General features: G+C 38.6%; 1 protein-coding gene across 1 annotated transcript in view; it reads right to left on the minus strand.

Moving 5' to 3' along the window:
* Positions 1 to 409: 409 nt before the first annotated feature.
* Positions 410 to 17,942, minus strand: part of ATLIG4 (DNA ligase IV) — a 66,124-nt gene continuing 48,591 nt past the window's right edge. Inside the window, exons 19-27 of the mRNA XM_077365727.1 lie at positions 17,550 to 17,637; positions 14,536 to 14,727; positions 13,703 to 13,828; positions 13,530 to 13,629; positions 13,316 to 13,421; positions 11,054 to 11,184; positions 10,452 to 10,613; positions 2,734 to 2,889; positions 410 to 1,356 (exon numbers count right to left, since the gene is read on the minus strand). Coding sequence (XP_077221842.1) covers positions 654 to 1,356; positions 2,734 to 2,889; positions 10,452 to 10,613; positions 11,054 to 11,184; positions 13,316 to 13,421; positions 13,530 to 13,629; positions 13,703 to 13,828; positions 14,536 to 14,727; positions 17,550 to 17,637 — 1,764 coding nt within the window. The 3' untranslated portion in view covers positions 410 to 653. The remainder of the gene's footprint in view (positions 1,357 to 2,733; positions 2,890 to 10,451; positions 10,614 to 11,053; positions 11,185 to 13,315; positions 13,422 to 13,529; positions 13,630 to 13,702; positions 13,829 to 14,535; positions 14,728 to 17,549; positions 17,638 to 17,942) is intronic.

The following is a 17,942-nucleotide window of genomic DNA, read 5'->3' on the forward strand; positions in this document are numbered from 1 at the left end:
ATAAATAAGAGAAATTATATGGTGCCCGACCGTCAAGTCCCATGAAGGTGGTACCTCAGAAGTACCACCCTTGATATTTGATCCAACAGCAGCCTCTTAAAAAGTGGGATGCTGTTGGATCAAATATCAAGGGCGGTACCGTCTTGACGGTCTGTCATCATATAAAAACTCAATAAATAATATAGGAGAACTTGAAGAACTATTCATCAAATATGGGTTTAATTAAAAAAAAACTCTCATTGAATTCAAAAAAGCAAGAGTTTGAATTATTCATGTGTTTTTGAAGTTCAAAAGGGCTAGTAAGAAAGGCTGTCAATGTAGTTTTTTATTGACTTGGTAGAGAAAAATTCAGATTCCAATGGGTACTCAGCCAAGGTTAATATCAAAGGGGTAATGATTGACTCTTGAAGATGCAAATAGTAATTTCTCATCCTTTGTTTTCCAGTCATGTGTTTGAAAACAAATGTTGTGTGTATACTTCTTATTTTCACATTCCATCTATCCACCCATCTACTGGCCTACATATATGAATGCATGCCTATTCCATATCTGCCAGACAAACATAATGTTATATAATCCAAGCTATTATCCTTGAACTAAACATGCACTAGGGATTATATGTGTTCAGTTATATTCAAAGAGCATTCTAAGTTTTACCAATCCTTAAGCAATTCAGCAGCAACATCTTTGTAGCTAATCTTCTTCTTTTTTGCTGGGTTTGCATCAGGATCAACTTGAGACTTCTCATCTTCAACAACAGGTTTTTCAGATTCAGCTTTCTTCACACCAAGACTTGGTATCATGTCTAGTAACATAGCCTGAACTGGATCAACCATTAGTTCCACCTTTTGGGAGGTACCCTTCTTTTCTTCTTCAGTGTTAGTGAGATTAACTGTCCCGTCGGCCTTTCTCTCATCTTGGGTGCCTATCTTTTTCTCTGATTTTATCTCATCCACACGACTAGAACCTTCTTGGTGTTCGTCATCTCGGGAACACTTTTGTTTGGTGACCTTCATTTTAGCATCTCCTGGTCTGTTTGTATCCTTTGAACCATCTTTTTCATTCATTTCAGTTCCACGAACGTTGAGAGACTCTCTCTGTAATTCAACATTTTCCATCCCGTGAATTTCATCTGATGAAACACTGTTATCTGACTCATTTTGATCTATTTTAGCAGGCTTATTTCCAAGCCTTGATCGTGTCATTCGTGCTCGCTGAAAACCCGTTCTTCCTCTTTTTGCGTTTGTACGGACAGGTCTGCCTCTACTCTGCCTTTCAGGTCTGTCGGGAAATGATGAGAATTTCTGCTTTTCTACATTATTCAAGGTAGCAGGAGCTTCTAGCACTTCTTGTCCACTAAAAAGAAAAATGAAAGAATATAGTTTCCAAAAGGGAAAAACGATGAGGTGCAAGTGATGATACAAAATATATAAACTTGTACGACTTATGTAGACTGACATAACTGTACTAATAATATATGCAAGCATACTTTTGTGTGTGCCATGGATTTGTGTTTAATTATCTGTTTGTATACATCCTAACATACTAATGAGCCACCATAGTATAAGATTTTTGGGTGCCACCAAAATTAGATCTTATTTCCAAATAAGATGAATTAAAATTTATCTTATTTGCAATGAGACACTATGGCCCTGTTTGTTTCAGATTGTGACAACTGATGCTGAGGGCCCCAGCCGATTATTGGCCGAAACTAGTATTTAGTTTTGGGCCAATAATCGGTTGGGGCACTCACCGTCAGTTGTCACAATCTGAAATGAAAAGGGCCTAAGGCTTCTTTGAAAGCTATTATTATACAACTTCTAAGACTTTATTAACCGTTATTTGCTAATAATCATATTTAACTTCAAGACCGTTTGGATGTATGCAAGTAAGTTTTAGAGGTATTCAGAAAGACCCTAAAGTGTCGGAAATACGATATGCATTGGACACCAAAAAATCCGATACATATCGGATTGTCCCCAATACTTCTGTCTTTGATTAGAAGTCATTGTTTTTGGGTGAACAATGATTGTATCAAACAATACATCACATTTTTTATATATGTCTTACAGCTGAAAGTCAGAGACAGATTGGCACCACACAGATATTTGTGTTCATGTATACATATATGCAACAGAAACTCAAAAATAGTGTATGCATATAAGCAACAGAAACTCAAAAATAGCAGCACCCTTTCTACAAGTCACTTCAAAAGGGACAGAATCTCCTTGCTGGTCTTCTTTCTTATTGTCTTTGCAATTGTAAAAAGTGGAATGCTAAACTGAGGGGTGCCCTTGCAAAAATGAGCTGAAAGGGTGCCCCATTGGCTGCACGTCACCCACGTGTATCCAATACCCTTTGACTTTCATCCATTGTAAAGGCACTTGGGTGACATGCGGACAATGGGGGCGCCCTTCATTTTAGCATACCTCTTGTAAAAATTGCAAACATTGGTAACGTAGAACAGCTATGTGGTTCGAGTAGACACCGTACCACCTTTCCTACTTTTCTTTTGTGGCCAAGAAAGCATTGGATAGCGAGAAAATGGAACAATAAACATAGAAATGTGCATGAATGTATTCATGAACTCTACATGTATAATTGTATGTGTTTTCACCTTGTATAAATGAATTTATTTATTTATGCTAGCATGCATGTATGGATGCATAAGAACCATGCAGCATGTCTATAAGCACGTGTTATCACATAATATGATATATATCACGTGGTTACCTTTGTTCAATACTTGATTCTCCTATGTTTTCGGGCTTCAAACTATATGCATCCACTTGCAACCTCTTACCCTTCTCCAAAGAATCTTCCAACCACTGATGCCGCACAACATGCAATTCTTTGGAAGATAGAAGATGTCTATGCACAGCTGGAAAACTGCCAGACACAGAGAAGCAAACAAATAAGCCAAAAGATGATCTCCAAGTGGGTAGTTTTGGTAGGAGAAAAAAACATTCCATATGAAAGTGAAAAGCTACAGAAAAGACAGCATTAGTCCACGCAAGGAGCAATAGCAGCCCCACTACTGATTACATAAGGGTGAAGACAATATATTGCCGGCATGTTGTGGCCTGTAATTCCTTCAAAAGGAAAAATCTAGAAAAATACATCTGAATTTATAGTGTTACATTTGAATTTATTGGCAACACATAATACCATTGCATTAAGCCTTTTAAAGATAGAATAAAATAGAGAAAGAAACCAAAAAAAATGCCAAAAAATAAAAAATCTAGAAAAAAACTATTTGGATAAAATAATAAAAATAGAATGTTTTCTACTTGCCAAAAAAGAAAAAGATCTAGAAAATAGAATGTTTTGGAAGCTAACCAGTATCTAAGAGATCACTTCTACAACATTGGGGAATAATGACGGCATTACTTCGACTTGACTGGTCCGTAATTGGAGTCATATCATCATCCATGACTTAAAGCCTTTCCAGAGCATATCTGCATTGATTCGTTATCTTCCGGAGTTTACATCATGGACATTCAGATGGAGTCCCGTCAAGGATTTCACTGGAGGCTAGTTCGTTGGCGAGGATGTTCTCATAGTTTTAAATTTTGTCCGAAATCCGAAATTTATGCCGAAATATTTCGGTTTCGGTTTGGACCGAAACCGAAATTACATTGAATTGGATTTTTACATGATTTCCCCGAAATTTCGCCGAAATCCGAAATTTCGTTTTTCACCCTTATTTACAAAATTTCTACCGAAATGTAAAAGATTTCTAGCGAAATGTAAAGATTTCCACCAAAATTACTGAAATTTCCACCGAAATTTTGGCCAACCACTATGGTCCCCTCACTTGCCCATAGTCCCTTCTCTTGTAAATCCGAAATTGGCCGAAATTTCGTTTTTCACCCTTCTTTACAAAATTTCTACCGAAATGTAAAGATTTCCAGTGAAATTACTGAAATTTCCACCTAAATTTTGTACTTTTCACTGGAAATTTTAAGGAAACCGAAATTTTTGTCACATTTTTACATGATTTCGGCCGATATTTCCACCGAAACCAAACTATTTCAGTTTCCGTTGTGGCCGAAACCGACATTTAAAACCTTGGATGTTCTATGATAGAGTTCTCTAGGTAGATGCGTTACAATTAAGACGACTTTGCGTCGACTTGTTTCAGGGCGCTGTAGATTTCTACTTCTTCCCACATGAGGGGAACGGATGTGATTTGGTCTCTGGTTTAAGAGTAGTTATTGATGGATTTGGTTATTTACATTTTCTTAGGGTTCTATTTTAGTCCAGTTGCATATTTATGGTACTAGATAGGGGATGTCCACATCAACTTATGATCCACTTGTTTATTACCCATAACTTAGTACCCGAAACACAAGCCCAAATTCACTTAAAAAGCCTTATAATCCCATGGGCCCTCCTACCATCCCACCCCTTAAAACCTCTATTGCCCAATTATTCCCATTTAAACTCCCAATTAATTACCATTTTCAAAAAAGAAAGAACTCCCAATTATTCCCATTTATCCTTTTGGCCAAACCACTATTATGGTCGCCTCACTTGCCCATACTCCCTTCTCTTGTAAATCCGAAATTTTGTACTTTTCAGTGGAAATTTTTGTCAAATGTTTACATGATTTCGGCCGACATTTCCACCGAAACCAAAATATTTCAGTTTCCGTTGTGGCCGAAACCGACATTTAAAACCTTGGATGTTCTATGATAGAGTTCTCTAGGTAGATGCGTTACAATTAAGACGACTTTGCGTCGACTTGTTTCAGGGCGCTGTAGATTTCTACTTCCCACATGAGGGGAACTGATGTGATTTAGTCTCTGGTTTAAGAGTAGTTATTGATGGATTTGGTTATTTACATTTTCTTAGGGTTCTATTTTAGTCCAGTTGCATTTTTATGGTACTAGATAGGGGATGTCCACATCAACCTATGATCCACTTGTTTATTACCCATGACCTAGTACCCGAAACACAAGCCCAAATTCACTTAAAAAGCCTTACAATCCCATGGGCCCTCCTACCATCCCACCCCTTTAAACCTCTATTGCCCAATTATTCCCATTTAAACTCCCAATTAATTACCATTTTCAAAAAAGAAAGAACTCCCAATTATTCCCATTTATCCTTTTGGCCAAACCACTATGGTCGCCTCACTTGCCCATACTCCCTTCTCTTGTAAATCCGAAATTTCGTTTCTCACCCTTATTTACAAAATTTCTAGCGAAATATAAAGATTTCCACCAAAATTTTGTACTTTTCAGTGGAAATTTTAAGGAAACCGAAATTTTTGTCAAATGTTTACATGATTTCGGCCGACATTTCCACCGAAACCAAAATATTTCAGTTTCCGTTGTGGCCGAAACCGACATTTAAAACCTTGGATGTTCTATGATAGAGTTCTCTAGGTAGATGCGTTACAATTAAGACGACTTTGCGTGGACTTGTTTCAGGGCGCTGTAGATTTCTACTTCTTCCCACATGAGGGGAACTGATGTGATTTAGTCTCTGGTTTAAGAGTAGTTATTGATGGATTTGGTTATTTACATTTTCTTAGGGTTCTATTTTAGTCCAGTTGCATTTTTATGGTACTAGATAGGGGATGTCCACAGCAACCTATGATCCACTTGTTTATTACCCATGACCTAGTACCGAAACACAAGCCCAAATTCACTTAAAAAGCCTTATAATCCCATGGGCCCTCCTACCATCCCACCCCTTAAAACCTCTATTGCCCAATTATTCCCATTTAAACTCCCAATTAATTACCATTTTCAAAAAGAAAGAACTCCCAATTATTCCCATTTATCCTTTTGGCCAAACCACTATGGTCCCCTCACTTGCCCAGACTCCCTTCTCTTGTAAACCACCCCCCCCCCCCCCCCCCCCCCCCAAACCAAAAAAAAAAGCCTAGATTGGATTGTCAACAAGTGGGCACGCCCTCAAACCACTATCTCTCGCTCCCTCTCTTCCTCCTTTCTCTGTTTTTCTTGTTCTCTCTTTGCCTCCTACCCCCTCATGGCTAGGGTGAATAGCCGCTCCATCTCCCCTTTCTTTCTTCCCTCCTGTTCAATCTTCACCCATCTCTTTCCCCCTCTCTTTCTACTTCTTCCACTTCCCTCACCCGCACGGCAGGACTTGCTTCCAACTCACTCTCTCTCTCTCTCTCTCTCTCTCTCTCTCTCTCTCTCTCTCTCTCTCCACATTTCTTTCTTTCACCTCACAAATTTTTATTTTTATTTTTAAATTGACTTTTATTAATCCAGAAAGAGGAGGATGAAAGCATCCCCAAGGCGAGGAACAATCATATCATCGATCCAATACATTGCCCAAAAATGAAAAAGTTTACAATAGTATCCTAGTACGTTCCCCATATTATTTTACACAGTGTGAACTGATATCTCCGCCAAACATTACTCCTTGTTAATGCCAATGCGTCTGCCTTCCACTTCCCTCACCCTCACGGCAGGACTTGCTTCCAACTCTCTCTCTCTCTCTCTCTCTCTCTCTCTCTCTCTCTCTCTCTCTCTCTCTCTCTCTCTCCACATTTCTTTCTTTCACCTCACAAATTTTATTTTATTTTTTTAAATTGACTTTTATTAATCCAGAAAGAGTAGGATGAAAGCATCCCCAAGGCGAGGAACAATCATATCATCGATCCAATACATTGCCTAAAAATGAAAAAGGTTACAATAGTATCCTAGTACGTTCCCCATATTATTTTACACAGTGTGAACTGATATCTCCGCCAAAACATTACTCCTTGTTAATGCCAATGCGTCTGCCGTTTCGTTAGCTGACAGCCTCCTATGTTTAACCTTCGGGCAAATAAGGCAAACCAAATCCCACACTTCCACAATGTAGTTATGAAGGCGCCATGGTCTTTGTGGTTTGAGCAATTGCATTTGGAGAATCACCTTCAACAATTAGTTGGTTGTAATTAGATGCTGCAAACCATTTCAGCCCAAACAGAAGAGCTCTAATCTCAGAGCCTCATTTGCATCGCATGTTCCACCGGTCCCGAATAAGATATCACAATCCTCCCGCAGTTGTCCCGGATCACGCCTCCGACACCCGCCCTACTCGGGCTGCCTATAAAGCTGCCATGAAAAATGAGTTTCATCCAACCTCCCGTGGTGCTTCCCATTTTGGAGTTTTCTTTTCGACTATTTTCCTTTCCCATATGGCCTCATTCCAATTCCGTAGGATGACGCCTATTCCATACATTACACATGTTATGTTTATCACCCCTAATATTTCAAAAATCGAGCTTCCAAACGGCACAGATTTTACCCGAGGATGATTCACCGAGGCTAAGTCAAAGCCCGGACCTCCCTGTTTCCCTTTTTCGTATACTTCCTACTCGTTCTCCTAGGCCCCTCCCTTATTTCAATATCATCCAGTATGTTCCAAGTCACCCTCTTACGTCTTTCTTGCGAGGTAAATTCCTCACTCGGTTGGCCAGGAACTCTTGCCTTGGACATCGTTACGTTAATTTTTTTATGACTGTCCAGTTCCGACAATTCCTGGATAGTTTCAGACACCCCGTCCTTCGCCTTGCGATCAATCAACCTTTGACTGCTATCACCATCGCTGGTCTTAGACGGGTCATTTTGGGCCTGATTCTCAGACACAGACCCAGATTCTTCGACGAGCACTAGATCTTCAATAATTTTCTTTGGTTCCATATCCGGAGTGTCCTCTTGTTCAAGATCCACCGCTTCCATAGGTGAGAGAGTCCCGACGGCTTCAACTTCAGTCTCGGGGGCTACTCCGTGCTCCCTCTGTTTTTTAGATTGCAACTTCAAGAATTCTTGAGCGATCTCCTCTCTCGTAGGAGATTCATAAGCTATTAGTTCTGTTCCTTTGGCCACCTTTATACTCTCACCCCGTAGTTTGTATAGGAGTTCATTGAAACGACTTCTGATTGCCCCTCCGGTATATTACCGGAATGTTAGGCGCCATATTGAGAGCCCCTCCTTTGACCTACACCTGACAGTTTAATTCTTTTCTTTAACCGGCTAAATCTATTAGAGACAACCGTTTTCACTTCCCTGTTCTTTTCGAATTTTCGATGGCGATAGTACATGGTCCCCATATGTCCATCATGCAAAAGATAAGCCTCCGATGACTGCCACCTATTCACACTGCCAAAAACTTTAGCACCATGTGGTCCATCCTCTGATCGAACAAAACTAATATCATGCCTCCTGTCCTCTCTTCCTTTTAGGACTTGAGACAGTGTGCCCTCTTTTTGGAGGTTACGTCTGTTACAAGGCATCTTTGGAGCAACGTGATCTCTTTGATCAAAGATGCGTGTCCCCCTTGTTGCGACGTGTTCCATTTGATCTGAAGCACGTGTCCCCAATGTATGAGACCCTTGACGTGTCGCCCCATTTGTGATTTGATGCTTATCGCCAGCCTTGTGGTTGCCGCGATTGAGTGTGCGTGCCCCACCCTCGAGCCGATTATGATTTGATTCATCCAATGGCTCCATTCCAAGCATCCCCACCAGCCCAAAATTCCATACCACCCTAGGTTTTTTCCTCCAGCGAAGGGTCCCTGTTGAAATTTGAATTTACGTCAGGATAGTGTTCATACCCTGACTCCTGATGATGATCGATGGCTAAACCTTTGCCCTTTCTCTGTCTTGCTGTGTTCCAATAGTAATCCGTTGATACATCCACACCGTTCGATTGTTTTCTAGTTTCAATCAACGGTTTGTCCGTCATCTTCCTTGCAAGATCACCAAAAAAAGAAAGACCACGATTAGAGCTGTTGTTCACTACCTTTTCAAGTTCTGTAAACCATTTTTCCCCGACACCTGTTCGCTTCGCCATGGTGTCCTCCAAATCGAAAGGAAAATGATCCATGTTAGTATCAAAATTGTTAACTTACCAACTTCTCCAAAAGCTTAAGCTGTTGGAGAAAAGCATTATTTATCTTTTATACTTTAACACTCCCCCGCACGTGTGGCCCACTTGGCAAACACGTGGCACATGTGGTCCCACTTTGGGCCACCATCGCATGTGGAGTTTTGCTATTCGGGAGGTTTGAACTCAAAACCTGGCTCTGATACCATGTTAACTTACCAACTTCTCCAAAAGCTTAAGCTGTTGGAGAAAGGCGTTATTTATCTTTTATACTTTAACAAAAATGTTTGACTCCCATTTTTAATTCATCAAAGTGGTCACCAACCACGCTAATAGAGGACCATCTGTCCTCCACCTTTAATCGCACGTAAGAACGTATGAACCTCCATTCTGACGTAAAAACTTTTGCGGAGGCGTACTCCATACACTGATCATTTTTCCCGACTGTTTTAATCTCCATAACAGAGCCAAAAACGCCTCCCAAAGCTTCAAAAGTTGAGTAGGCCTACGCATGAAGGGGAATCCCATAGAACCGAATCCAGATGGCTTTAGCACCCGTCTGATGTGCCGGGTGCCAAGGACATAGGGATAGGAGGAAGTTTCCGCATGCTTGGGCTCCCCTTTTGAAGTTGGCTACGGCTTGGGATTCAGTTTCGAACTGTAACAATATTTCCCTTGCATTAAGGATATAAGGTTCCGGAAGATTCGGTTTGTTCCAAAACCATTTAGCCCATTTCCACATCTGAACCCAAGACCATTTTTCCGATTTAACCTTGCCAATAAGGCAAGTTTTGAAGAGTTCATTTCTCTTCTCAACCTCCTTACCAGTTATAATGACCTTGGGAAAACCATCTTTGTTTATGACATCGATGGTGACAGAATCCGGCCATATCTGATGCTTCGATACATCCACCCTTTCAGCCACCATACTATGATGTTTCCTTGCATTTTTTGTCTGATTGCATCTCTGGCATCGCTCCCGTCTCCTAAAATTATGATACCGACAACCATAACAAATCCAGTCCCCAGGAAGAATATCCCTCTAGTTCCTAGAACCCATCAAACCTACCGCCATGGTTTTGAAATATTTTTCTTGGGGTGAGTAATCATCTTTTTCACCTCAAAATTAGGGAGGATCAACCCTCTCTCTTCTCTTTCCTTGCATCCCTTCCCTTTTCTTCTCTCTCTTTTCTATCCCCTCTTTAAGGGAGCAACAATCCTCCCTTATTGTTCCCTTTCTTTCTTTATCCTCTCTCTCTTCTTTGGCTAAGATCATCCCTCCTTCCACTACCGCCAGCACTCTCTCCCCTCTCGGGCGCCGCCTACAGGCTGCAGCTAGGCACGAAGCCAGGCACGTCACCCCAGGGATGGATCCCAGGCGTAAAAACATGTACATTATAATCAATTGTATACTACAATCAGATCTACATTAAATTGCATCAGGGCATCCATATTAGAATCATATTTGCATTGCCAGTTTGTGGGTGGACACCATGAAATGGAGCCCACTGTTTTTTAAATGCAAGCAGAAAGCAAAGAACTACAAGCTCAAATTTAATAAAAACTTGTTTTATCGAAACCCCACTTTCATACCTTTTGCATATTGTATCGAAGTCCACATTCAACTCCGTTACTGAAAAGGCTACCAAATGAGTAGCACATGAAAGAATGTTGCTGATTACACCGCCATGCATAGAGACTTCAAGTTTTATCCTCCTCAATGACAGCTCCAATAAAAATTTGGAATCCATATCTCTTCATTTACAAGATTCATGTCAGTCCAAGTAACAAAAGCCTTGGAATAAAATATGGGAAATGATGTTGTACATGCAACCGAAATCTGAAATTTCGGCCTAAATTTCAGATTTCGGTTGGGACCGAAACCGAAACCCACCAAAATCCGAAATTTCGGCCAGACTCCAAAATTTCAGCTGAAATTTATAGTAATTTCAGCCAAAATTTAGGGAAAATGTAATTTTTTAATTTTTTTTTTCCAAAATTTCGGCACATTAATGAAATTTGCTTTTTTTCTTTTACCGAATTTAGGCCGAAATTTATGTTTCGGCTAGATCCGAAACCGGAACCGAAATTTTAAACCTTGCATGCTACCTTATGCATACACAGCAGTTGATTTTCTCATTCATTGATCTCAAGGAAACAAGAAGAGATGAAGAAAGGAGAAGATGGGACCTTACGCTGAGTGTATTGAATGGTGGAAGTAAATGCAGCAACCCTGAAGCAGACACAAATTCTCCATTGCACAGTACTTCTTTTTATAATACTCAATACCTTTGGGGTATGCAAAACCATCCATGTTGCTAAAGAGCTGGTAAAACCAACCAAAAAGACAATTTAATTTCAGTCTAGTGAATTTTTGGAAGGAATGGGAACCCATCTGAATGCTAAGGCTTGAAGCTATTCGTACGGCTTGAAGTCAACAAAAATCACCAGTTTAGTCTACGTAACTTAGAGTATCAGGGACCGACATGCATGTCAGTGTCAGACAGTGAAATGAGGTATCAAACTTGGTGACCTAGAAAACCCAATATACTTGAAGACCCATCATTACATAAATATTAATTAGTAAAGCATAACAAAAAATGTATTTTAATAATAAAAATACATTGAAAATATAGTATATGAATTGTACCAAAAAAAAGATAAATATCAAATATGTATGTACGTATGTGTATGGGAAATGATATTTCCACCCTATTTAGCAGCATTTCCACCCCCTATGCTTGGCTTTTCTTGAAAATGAAGTCATTTCTATGAAAACACAAAGGAAAGGGGATGGAGAAGCTGATGTATGTGTGTATATGTATGTGTACAGGAAATGATATTTCCACCCCATTTACCAGCAATTCCACGCCTTTTGCTTGGCTTTTCCTGAAAAATGAAGTCATTTATATGGAAAGACAAACGAAAGGGGGTGGAGAAGTTGGAAAAGGAGGGGTGGAAATACCATTTTTCCTACATATATATTATCTTTCTTTTCCCAATAGCAGTGCAGACATGTTGTGTGTCCTGACACGACAACTTTTTGAAATGTGATGTATGGATGGCACATAGAAGTTTAATTTTGGATTTATAAGATATCATGCAAAGATATTATAGGCTCAGAGCTCAGACATTTTACTGCGACAAAATCGTAGTGGTTATAAACTTAAAACAGATAAGCCCAAGCCCAAATGATGCAGCCAAGTCTAGTAATAATTCAATTCATCTAAAATCCATGTTTGGTAAAGTCTAACAATACTACCATCCATATTGAACACAAGTACCCAACAAATATAAGTCAATGGAACTGCCAACCACAAATTTAAGTCTATCAAACCCAAATATATAAATCACTGTCAGCTAAAGAGGGAATAAAAAAAGCATAGATAATAATCAAAACTAACTCTCGGCGCTATCAAGCCCAAATATATAAATCAACACAGCAAGACTAGAAATTTGAATGATTTTTTTAGATTAATTAAGGCAGAATACGCAAAAAATACAGCGATTCAAGCGACAGAATGTAAAATGCAAATCAATGACTAAAACATGAAACATGTCACGATACACCAGAATGTAGAATGGAAACATGATTATGGTAACTATAAGAAAGAAGGCCTCATTTCTTCAAAGTATGCCCTTATTCTGAATTATCTGAAGTGCATCAAATACATGTGGCCTTTATTTTGAGAACCGGTTTTGGAAATTTTGTTCCATCCCATGTGCAATTGAATTTATATTCATCCTTCTTTTGTAGATAATTACATGTCGATTACAATGTTTTTTATGCATTAAATATTACATCTGATCATTTGCAGAGCCCAGATAATGATATTTTTTATTTGTTCAATGGAAAATGTCTGTGGGAACTCGACAAGAAAAAAATATGACCCAGTTTTGGTCAAGGGTGGTGGTGATTAGAGAACTCGTTCTGTACCTCAATAATGTAGTATTCATGCAACACATACAACCATTTGACCTTACAGACCATACAGTCTTCATTTCGGCTCAATTTGTCTGAGCTTACATATTTGCAGTCTAGACATTCCGCCAGTTTTCTAATTGCAGTATTAGCCGACAATTAAGTACAAAGATTCCATTTGATTAAGAAAGTCACAAAGATTCAAGATCTGAAATTTTGCATCTTTGTTGACCGGTTGACCAACTTCATATAATTTGTATTGTATTTGTGCATAATCATCGAGAATCGGGTTCGGAATGGATTTAGAAGTGGAAGTCAACCAAAAAGAGCCAAAATATTAAAAGTGAAAGCATCTACAAGATTTGTATAAATTAACATCTAATTGTGTCATCTCTATTTCATAAAATATAGAATTTGGTTATTTTAAAAAAAACTGGATCAGGAAATACCAAAATTTACCCAAAAAATAAACAAACAAACAAACTAATTGTTCAAAACAGACAAAGATGGTGCCATATGATGCTACTGCACATACCTGTTTAAGGTCCCTAATATCAAGGTCACAGTAGTAATAATCAGAAAATTCATCAATCTCTTCTTGTAGCTTGTTCTTCGAGGAATCCCCAAGGAAGAGAAAGTACCTTCCAAAGAAAAAAGGTCAACTACATGAAATATTATAAGTCTGCATAAAAGAAAAAAAAAAGATAATAAAAAATAATACAAGTGAATGAATAGATGATGTGACTAACTTCGGTTGCAAATGCAGAAGACGTTTCTGTGAACAACAATCCAAGATCCAAGAATAGTGAATTACATCTCCACGAAGCATGGCAGCCTGATATTTGATCCCTGCCAAACTTATTTTATTATTCACTTTTCAGTGCTCGGCATACGAACTTTTAGTACAAACTGACAGTCAAACCTTTTCTCTCAGCTGCGATACAGTGTGTAACCGAGTCATTTAGATTCATCGAGAAAGTCCCCCCATTCTCGACCACCATTTTATGTAAAGAATCAACCGAGTAGGAAGGAGGAACATTGACAAAGTCTATGCAAATCAAGGAATTAGGTAGTTTCTCATGGATATACTAAACAAGATAAAAATATATATGAAGGACGCGACTACGTAAGGCTCTGTTTGGATGCTTAAGCATTCTTTAGGGAAGCAGGATTTTGGATGTCATGCAAACCTTGGGAAAACCATGATCTTTATTATGTTTGGATGCAAGTTAACCAGGAGAGGGAGAGATCGAGAAAAAGTTAGAGAGAGAGAGAGGGGAGAGGAGGATTACCTATGAAATCTCATCTTTTTTGAGATATTTCATATGGAAAAAGAAGTGAGGCCACGTCACCAGACATGCAATTATTACACCTTTTTGTTGTTTGGTAATCTCTAAGGATTTTGGTGTTACTTTGGCAAACAAACACACCAAGTAATCCAAAAAGTGCATTTTTTTGCTTAGGGAATGCTTGAGGATCCCTTACAATTGGCATCCAAATTCCTTTTTAAAGAATGTCATATAAATGGGCATTACCAGATTATAAAATAAAGGGAATGAAACAAATAAAATAGCCATGATTAGGATATAAGAAAATTAAAGTGGGTAAACCGTACAATGTACACGAAATAAGTTGATGCCACGGGAAATATATCAGGCGTCATCATCATTTACTCTTCCTATTTCTTCGGAGAAAAAGGAACAGGAAGAACCTGATAAAAGATTGGGAATAGAAGTGGCTTTATTCAGAGGATACAAAACATCATGTTCGTAAATATGTATGTTGTTTCCTTAATGCCAGAGACATCAGTCCGAATGAAATGAGCAGGGACAACAGATGTGGACTTCTCTCCCTTTTTAGTGCGTTTTGATTTATGATCTTGTAAGCTTCCATGGTCTGTTTCTCTTTGTGTATTACCATTGCTTGAGTGCACCAAGTCAACAAATGCTGAAATAAAATTATATTAAAACATAATCAAAATTGTCAAGTCAACAAATGCTGAAATAAAATTATATTAAAAAATAATCAAAATTGTAAAGAATGGCTGATGTGTAAATAATTTCAAGTCTCCATGATATGTTTCTCTGTGTATTACCATTGCTTGAGTGTACCAAGACAACAAATGCTGAAATAAAATTATATTCAAAGATATAAAAAATTGTAAAGAATGGCTGACATTTAAATAAGGGAAAATTATTAAAAAAATGCAAAGTTTATGCTAAATTGTGAACAAAGGGTGGACATTTCAAATCTATAAAAAAAGGGTTGTCATGTACGAAAATAGACCATTTAGGACGAAAATACACCCCCCCCCCCCCCCCTTTTGCTTTTTCCCACCAACTATGTAGGATCTAATCCCTAAGCAATTTCACCTACCACCTTTTCTTTTCTTTCTTCTTCCCCAAGCAAGTTCCAACGTGAGAAACAGCCATTGCCAATACCTGGGTTGATGAAAAACAGCCATTGCCAACGTAAAAAACAGCCATTGTTCTTTGGAAAAAAAATGGGAAATGTTATCCTCACTACCGTATTTTGATGAGGACACTCCTCACTTTATTAAAAGTACTGTATGGCCCACACCATAGGATGATCCAAGCCGTCCATTAGATGGGCCACAGCCTAAATAGGTTGTGCCCCAAAAAGCATTTCCATAAGTTGATCCTAACCCTCCGATCAGAATGTTAGAGGGTTGATCCTAACCCTCTATAGATCAGAGGGTTAGGATCAACCCATGGAAATGATTTTTGGGACAAACCATTTAGGTTGTGGCCCATCTAATGGACGGTTTGGATCATCCTATGTGGGGGCCATACCGTACTTTTAATTAAGTGAGGAGTGCCCTCATCAAAATACAGTAGTGTAGACAACATTTCCCAAAAAAAAATACCATTACTTACTAAACTATTTGGGTGATAAACATAGCTTCAAATATGTCTAAATTATGGTTCCAAGAGTGATACTTGTGATGGGGACATTCTAATAGTATGAAATTGGTTTTGAAACTGATCATGAGTGTTTTAAACCTTTGGAACCATTACATAGGCCCCGGAACCACTAGGGAACCATATTATAGTTGTTCCGAGTCCGAGGTGTTAAGTGGTTCGAAGAGTCTAAATTATGGTTCCAAGAGTGCTACTTGTGATTGGGACATTATAATAGTATGAAATTGGTTTTGAAACTGATCATGAGTGTTTTAAACATTTTGGAAAAATTACATAGTCTCCGGAACCACTTGGGAACCATATTATAGTTGTTCTGAGGTGTTAAGTGGTTCCAAGAGTCTAAATTATGGTTCCAAGAGTGCTACTTGTGATGGGGACATTCTAATAGTATAAAATTGGTTTCGAAACTGATCATGAGTGTTTTAAACCTTTTGGAACCATTACATAGGTTCCGGAACCACTTGGGAACCATATTATAGTTGTTCTGAGGTGTTAAGTGGTTCCAAGAGTCTAAATGATGGTTCCAAGAGTACTATTTGTGATTGGGACATTCTAATAGTATTTTGCAACTGATCATGAGTGTTTTAAACCTTTTGGAACCATTACATAGGCCCCGGAACCACTTGGGAACCATATTATAGTTGTTCCGAGGTGTTAAGTGGTTCCAAGAGTCTAAATTATGGTACCAAGAGTGTTACTTGTGATTGTGACATTCTAATAGTATTTTAAAACTGATCATGAATGTTTTAAACCTTTTAGAATTATTACATAGGCTCCGGAACCACTTGGGAACCATATTATAGTTGTTCCGAGGTGTTAAGTGGTTCCAAGAGTCTAAATGATGGTTCCAAGAGTGCTACTTGTGATTGGGACATTCTAATAGTATTTTGAAATTGATCATGAGTGTTTTAAACCTTTTGGAACCATTACATAGGCTCCGGAACCACTTCGGAACCATATTATAGTTGTTCCGAGGTGTTAAGTGGTTCCAAGAGTCTAAATTATGGTACCAAGAGTGCTACTTGTGATTGTGACATTCTAATAGTATTTTAAAACTGATCGTGAATATTTTAAACCTTTTGGAACCATTACATAGGCTTCGGAACCACTTGGGAACCATACTATAGTTGTTTCGAGGTGTTAAGTGGTTCCAAGAGTGGTTCCAAGGTATAAAATGTGGTTCCCTAGTGGTTCCCGGGTAGAAAATGTCGTTCCCTAGTGGTTCCAAGGTATAAAATGTGGTTCCCTAGTGGTTCTGTGGCATAAGATGTGGTTCCCTAGTGGTTCCGGGGTATAAAATGTCGTTCCCTAGTGGTTCCGGGGTAGAAAATGTGGTTTCGTGGTATAAGATGTGGTTCCCTAGTGGTTTTGCGGTATAAAATGTGGTTCCGAGGTATAAAATGTGGTTCCCTAGTGGTTCCGGAGTATAAAATGTGGTTCGGAAGTCACCGTCGGACTTCCGAATATAATCTAGAAGCATAACCCATTCTACTGTCTCCGTTCGGACTTCCGAATTTTGGTTCTGAAGTCCGACTCGGACTTCCAAACAATTATTCGGACTTCCGAATTTAAGCCAGAAGGATACCCCATTGTTTTGTCGGAAAAAGCAAGGGGGGGTATTTTCGTCCTAAATGGTCTATTTTCGTACCTGACAGCCCTTTTTTTATAGATTTGAAATGTCCACCCTTTGTTCACAATTTCGCATAAACTTTGCATTTTTTTAATGATTTTCCCTTTAAATAATCATTACAAAACCGTCGGAGAAGTTAGGAAGACGTCAACCAAGAGAAGCCATGTAGATTTTCTTTGAGGTGACGGAATGCTTACATTGTACATCGAGGCACTCATGCCAGGGTTTGTCATATCTCACCCGGTCAATGCGTGGGAATCTCAAACTGTATGGTGCGCCAAACACCTAGAAAAAGGCAATGCCAATTTCAGTTGAAAAACAGAAAAGAAAATCATTATAAGAATACTAAATGGTTACAAGCTGTCACAAACATCTCCGATATTTTCAAAATATAGCGATTTTATAGCTATATTTTAGTAAAACGACAAAATCCTGATATAATCCTGAGAATTAAAAATATATAGAGATATTTTCATTTATCATGATAATATCCTGAAATTTTTACAAAATTTCATGAAATTTTTATTTTCTTTCTTAATTTATATATTTTATAATATTTAAATAACTTTATTTTATCATTTTTTCCCTGA

This window comes from Tasmannia lanceolata, unplaced genomic scaffold (genome assembly GCF_043159265.1).
Source record: "Tasmannia lanceolata isolate RefF3 unplaced genomic scaffold, GAP_Taslan_0.1 ptg000023l, whole genome shotgun sequence".
Classification (NCBI taxonomy): Eukaryota; Viridiplantae; Streptophyta; class Magnoliopsida; order Canellales; family Winteraceae; genus Tasmannia; species Tasmannia lanceolata.